The sequence below is a fragment of the Clupea harengus genome, chromosome 7, assembly GCF_900700415.2.
Source record: "Clupea harengus chromosome 7, Ch_v2.0.2, whole genome shotgun sequence".
NCBI classification, from domain to species: domain Eukaryota; kingdom Metazoa; phylum Chordata; class Actinopteri; order Clupeiformes; family Clupeidae; genus Clupea; species Clupea harengus.
Window position 1 is genome coordinate 20685987 of NC_045158.1, and position 6785 is coordinate 20692771.

The 6785-nt window shown below is 44.6% G+C and overlaps 1 protein-coding gene across 1 annotated transcript in view; it reads left to right on the forward strand.

Moving 5' to 3' along the window:
• olfml2a (olfactomedin-like 2A) overlaps positions 1-6329 on the forward strand; it is an 11486-nt gene extending 5157 nt beyond the window's left edge. Inside the window, exons 2-8 of the mRNA XM_031570807.2 lie at positions 415-678; positions 1210-1317; positions 1578-1757; positions 1927-2194; positions 3115-3459; positions 3882-4067; positions 5149-6329. Coding sequence (XP_031426667.1) covers positions 415-678; positions 1210-1317; positions 1578-1757; positions 1927-2194; positions 3115-3459; positions 3882-4067; positions 5149-5756 — 1959 coding nt within the window. The 3' untranslated portion in view covers positions 5757-6329. The remainder of the gene's footprint in view (positions 1-414; positions 679-1209; positions 1318-1577; positions 1758-1926; positions 2195-3114; positions 3460-3881; positions 4068-5148) is intronic.
• The last annotated feature ends 456 nt before the right edge of the window (positions 6330-6785 follow it).

Here is a 6785-nt window from a genome sequence, read left to right on the forward strand (position 1 = left end):
ATGGGGTCTGAGTGTAATCGCCATTGGGATCAGTACCTGGGGTTCAGAGAAGAGATTGACTTCAGGCTTAACATGAAAGCATGGAGATTGTGCAGTGTTAGCAAAACAAGCTTATTCACTGGAGGAGATCTCCTTCGTTTTGTGTTTCTCACCCAATGTCTTGATAAGCAGGTCACACTCCTTTTAACCTCCGTCACTGTGTCTAATACTCTTTCAGTTGTACACACACTATCTGTATCACCTCTCGTTCCTCTTTCCATCTCTTTCTTTTCTCTTCCTTCTCTTTTTTCTCACTGGATCCTGACTTTCTCTCTTTGTCTTATCCCTTTCTCCATCTACTTTAATCTCTCTTGTCTTTCTCACCCCATTCTCTCTCTCCCTTCCTCTCCCTCCTCTTCCTCCTCATCTCCTCAGGTGTTCGGCGAGGTGGAGCCGGTGCGCATGACCTCCGAGGGCTCCGACTGCCGCTGCCGCTGCGTGATGCGTCCGCTGGGCATGGATGCGTGCGCCCGCTTGCGCGAGGGCGGCGGGCGGCCAGAGGACTACTACGCCGTGGAGACGGTCAGCGCGGGCTCCGACTGCAAGTGCTCCTGCACGGCGCCCCCATCCTCGCTCAACCCCTGCGAGAACGAGTGGAGGACGGAGAAACTCAAGAAGCAGGCGCCGGAGCTCCTCAAGGTAGACACTCTCTCTCTAGCGGTGCAGTCTGTTCTCATGCTCCTCAAAGTAGACACTCTCTCTAGCGATGCAGTCTGTTCTCATCCTCCTCAAGGTAGACACTCTCTCTAGCGGTGCGGTCTGTTCTCATCCTCGGTACAAATAGTCTCCCTCTGTCTCTCTGATCTCTCTCATCTTGCTCCATCAAATCACTTTTCTCTCACAGTTTCACTTGATCACATTGATGTACTCTCTATGGCTGCACCCAATGACTTGAATGTTATACCACACAATATTTAACTATGTTAATTCGTCATTCTCTTTGTATTCTGTAAACTCAAAAATACGGTGTGTGTGTGTGTGGGTGTATGTATATATAGTGTAGTTATATAGGTTTGTCTTTTAAATATATGTAGGTCAACTAGTTATCAGGAACAAAAATAATGAGTTACTGTGTATGTGTGTGTGTGTGTGTGTGTGTGTGTGTGTGTGTGTGTGTGTGTGTGTGTGTGTGTGTGTGCGTGTGTGTGTGTGCTTTGTTTGCCTCCACAGCTCCATTCTATGGTAGACCTCCTTGAGGGAACGTTGTACAGTTTGGATCTGATGAAGGTCCATGCGTACATGAATAAGGTTGTGGCTCAGATGAACAGCCTGGAGGAGGTACGACAGACCTATTGCCTTAGTTACTTTAAAGAAACAGGTCATGAACAACACTTACAGTTTATTGTAATGTACTGCCCATTTCTGTTTGTCATTTTCGTTCTGTTATTGGAAATAATAGCTGTGACAACATTCATCACCCTTAAAATCAGGATAGCTGTTTAATTATAAAACTATTCATCCTCTCATGATCAAAATCAAGTGTGTCTGTGTTGCTTCTTGAGACAGTTAAGAGATACATGTTGTTGTATTCTGTTTAGACCATCAAGACCAACCTGAGCAGAGAGAATGACGTTGTGAAGGACAGTATAGTGACTCTTAGCAACCAGCTGAAGCGTTATGACAACTACTCTGACATCATGACCAGCATCAAAAAGGAGATCTCCAACCTGGGACTACAGCTGCTGCAGAAAGATGCTGCTCCTGACAACAAAGTACAGGTAATCCGCACGCGCACGCGCGCACACACACACACACACACACACACACACACACACACACACACACACACACACACACACACACTATGTCTCTGTCTCTCTCTCTCTCTCAAACACACAAATACGCACACATAGCCATCGTAATAAAGAACAATTCTGCTAATTTCAGGATACGGAGAGCAAAAAACCCAAGGAGACAGCGAAACCCCCCAACAACAAGAAGAACCCAGCCTCCAGACAGTCTCCCAAACTGCCCAAAGAGAAGCCAGCCAAGGCCAAGAAAGAGCCCCTGAAACCAGGCAAGACGGGCAAGCCTGACCCCACAGCCAAGACCAAGACGCTGGGCCACCAGGCCGGCGTGATCCGGGGCATTACCTACTACAAGGCAGCCAGGACTGGGAACACGGAGCCCAACGCTGGAGGGAAGGAGGGCAGAGGTGACACAGCTCTCTTATTTAAAAGGCCGGGAGGCGTCACAAGGCATCAACACCTGTCTGTGCAGTATTCGTTTCAGTCTGGAAAGTGGATTATTATTATAATTGAAGAATATGGGCACCTCTTTTGTTACATAGTTCATGCTGTATTGTAATTATACCAGTGAGGAAACTCTATCACTGTGTTTACACTATCAACATTTGAACATTATCAACGTTTCAACATTTTGATACCTTGTCCTGTCCTAACTGCCAACTCTAACCCGTGTTGTTGTTCATCATTTTTATGTAGTATGTTAAACACGTATTTCTGTGTTCTTGTACACTGTAACAATGGCTATGTAATATAAAATGTGGTTGTGATTTGAAATGACTGTACCAGGATAGAGTGGCAAGCATTTCTAAGTTGTCTTTGGCCTCTTTCCTTATAATATCTCCAAACGAGTTTATGTCGAGTTTCAAAAGTACTCCCCTTAAGAATTTCTCTGAACAGGAAGACCTGTGCAGCAAAAAAAGACCCTCTCCTGAGCTGCTAGAGCTGACTCTGTGATATGTTTTACATGGACTAAGATGGAGAAAAAAAATGAAAGAATGTGTCATTTAAGCCAGGCGTGAGAACTGAAAAAGAGACACAGACAGAGACGGAGAGACAGAGAGAGAGAGATAGAAAGAAACAAAGAGGGAAAGAGCGAGGGAGTGAGAGGGAACTGAGGAGCAGACAGAGCAAGCGGAAGTACAGGAGCAGTTTTAGCTGCATTCAAAATATGAAGTGCTTTGATGTGAAGGCAAGGAATTCATGAGAGTGGTGCCCTGGAGTCCCCAGTTGGTCTAAGCTTCTCTCTCGTCCTGGAATGCTCTTTCTCTCTCTCTCTCTCTCTCTCTCCTGCTCTCTCTCTCTCTCTCCCTCTCTCTCTCTCTCTCAGAAAACTCTGCCAAAACTCACACAGTCCACCACATAGACGGCAAGGAGAGTTCCAAAGTCGTCCTGGAAACCATGGAGGTCATGTCCACTACAGCTGCCCCAACAACAACAACAACAACAACATCAGCCACAACCACTGCAACAAGAAGCAGCAGCAGCACCACCACCACTGTTGCCACGACAACCACCCCTGAACTCCCACAGATGGACATCCTTGCTCTCTCCCCCACAACCGCCATGCCCAACTCCACAGACGAGCAACCGATCCCAGGGAGACCAGTACCTACGGCCACGTTAGAGATAGACAGCAGGGAGGGTGAAGGCCGAGGCCACACTCACAGATCAGGTATCTGATGTTAATAAAGTCACAGTAAACACCATATCCTCACCACTGACTGTTTGTGACAGAACACTGCACTGGTGCCTCATGTCCTTTTCATCGTTATTCACTATCATTACATCACAACATCAATTCTTACAATATTCAGTCATTGGTACTTCATGTTTTTCTGTGTTTCAAAATGTCAGACATTCCCTCTTGTGTGTAGATTTCTGTAATGCTGAGAGAGAGATGGGCAGTATAGGAGAGTAGATCCTTACTGCATTTCACATTCTGATGGTCTGGTACTAATCTTACAGTGCATTTGTAATTTGCCATGAACTTCGGCTCTGGTTTGCCATAGTGTTCCATGCTATACATAGCTTAGCTGTTAGATTGTAAATGTATCTCTAAGCCCATCATAAATCAGCAATACACTTTTTTTGTAGGAAAGACTCCAGACTGTGAGGGCACCATAGCCTCCGTAGAACTGCCAGAGAAACATCACAGCTATGGGCGGAACGAAGGGGCCTGGATGAAGGACCCGGTTGCCAGGGATTCCAAGATCTATGTAACCAACTATTACTATGGCAACAACTTGGTGGAGTTCCGGAACCTGGAGAGCTTCAAGCAAGGTGAGCCTGCTGTTCTGGGAGAATGACATCATATTGGGGCCAGTCAAATAATATAAAGTTCTTTCCTGTGAACATGGGGGATTATAATGACTTGGGTTCTTTCTTCTAATGTGGTTTGGACAGGCGTGCGAAGGTTTTGGTCATTGTTATGTTTTACCGATTTCAATCCACAAAACAGGCAAAAAGGGTCCCGCCTAGGCCAACACCAAGTCTTTCAGTCACATTTTTTGCCCATGACAGACACAAGGAAAGTGTGTGTGTGTGTGTGTATGTGTGTGTGTGTGTGTGTGTGTGTGTGTGTGTGTGTGTGTGTGTGTGTGTGACAGAAAGCTAGAGAAAAGTAAGTCAAGGAGACAGACAGACAATGTTTCGCAAAGTTAGTGCCTGTGAGTTGAAGAGAGGAGAGAAACAGAGCGAGAGAGAGTAAGAAACAGAGTGTGAGTGAGTGAGTGAGTGAGTGAGTGTGTGTGTGTGTGTGTGTGTGTGTGTGTGTGTGTGCGTGTGTACGTGTGTAGCACAATCCTACTACCACCTATGTGTATAGTTTGGCCTGCCTAATAGAAACAGTGACCATATGTCTCCTGAAAGGGAAATCACTGTGTCTGTTTCCCTAAATATTTATCCTGCTCCTTTTAAACAACTTTGTAAAACATTTATGTAACCATCTTACTAACACCTCTCCCAGTAGTACATTGTTTTGCTGTTTACATGAATGGAATCCTGGGAAAAAGTACTCCACAGCCTTTTTATAAATCGTTCCCGAAAGAAACAAAACAAAGAAATCATGAATCATAAATACATTTGCAAACCTTAGCTCCCTCTCCTGTTTACCCTCGTATCCGCTCTACATATTGGAGAATTTTGTAGAGAAGTTTATTCTCAAGAAAAATTAATTTGTTCATTTCTCTTTGTCTGCAAGGGCGTTGGAGCAACCTCTTCAAGTTGGCATAGTCATAAATACATTTGCAAACCTTAGCTCCCACTCCTGTTTATCCCGAATCTGCTCTACATATTGGAGAATTTCAAGGGAAGTTTTATTCTCAAGAATAATTAATTTGTTCATTTCTGTTTTGTGTGGAAGGGCGTTGGAGCAACCTCTTCAAGTTGCCCTACAACTGGATCGGCACAGGCCACGTGGTCTACGACGGTGCCTTCTACTACAACCGCGCCTTCACCAAGAACATCATCAAGTACGACATGAAGATGCGCTACGTGGCGGCCTGGACGCTGCTGCACGACGCCGTCTACGAGGACACCACTCCCTGGAAGTGGCGCGGCCACTCCGACATCGACTTCGCCGTGGACGAGAGCGGCCTGTGGGTCATCTACCCGGCGCTGGACTACGACTATGGCAGCCAGCACGAGGTCATCGTGGTCAGCAAGCTGGACCCGGGCGACCTGACCATGCGCAAGGAGACCACCTACCGCACGGGCCTGCGCCGCAACTCCTACGGCAACTGCTTCCTGGTGTGCGGCGTGCTGTACGCGGTGGACACCTACAACCAGCGGGAGGGCGAGGTGGCGTACGCCTACGACACGCACACGGGCACGGAGGCGGCGCCGCGGCTGCCCTTCACAAACCTGTACGCCTTCACCACACAGGTGGACTACAACCCCAAGGAGAAGGTGCTCTACGCCTGGGACAACGGCCACCAGCTCACCTACACACTTAACTTCGTGGGACAGTGAAGGGGGACTAGAGCCTTCCCAAACATCAGCCAGTCGGCCTGCAGCGGAAACGACAGACACAGACCTCCTGAACTCTTTTAAGGAACTTTTGGTGGTGCAGAAGTCCTGACTTTTAATGCAAGGAAATTCATTATGTACTGTATAATATCAAGCGAAGTCACATTTATTTATACAGGACATTTATAAAGAACAGGAGTTCCAAAGTGCTTTCCAGTCAAGGATGAACAAAATGAAAAGGATAAAAGAGACTAAAACATATAAAACATAAAATATATATAGGACTATAAAATCAATACAAGTGAAAGAATTAAAGACAGAGATAGATGAACAAAAGCTAATACTAATATATATAGGTAAAAAAGAAAATGGTCAAGACAAATAAATATGGACATAAGCAAGTCAAATCTAAAAGTGTTAAAAAGAGGATGGAGGACAGAAAAATGAATAGAAACGCCTGTAATAGATGATATATTTACCAACACAAACATACGTCCATGGAGGCGAATGGATCTGAAGGAATACAATAAAATGAGTGGTAGGATAAACAATAAAATAATAAATATGATTCCCCTTGTGGGGAATTCCCTTTATCTCATTTTAAAATGAGACAGACTCAAATTTAGTCAGCAGCTGAAAGATGTACATTTGGTTTTGTTTTGGTTGTTTTGTCTGTTGTTTTTTTAGTTAAACACATTATTGCTACCTTTTGGCATTTATGTTTCTATTTGTTTTGGGATGACTACATCTTGGAAGGATATACAAGTTTCATTTTTGTCATTTTTGTCAAATCATTACATCTTGGTCAGATGTTAAGCAATTTATGTGTACAGTGTGTATTTCAACATCTCAATATTGCATGCATATTTCAATCAGCATAACATGCTGTGTAAAATGTTCCTGTTTATGTAAATATCTGCATACATACTTCCTATATGTAACACCAATTATCTGGTCTAATTCACTATCTAATATTTATAAAATACCCTAAAGTCAACTGCATTTTTATATCATGATTATTGATTAATGCTT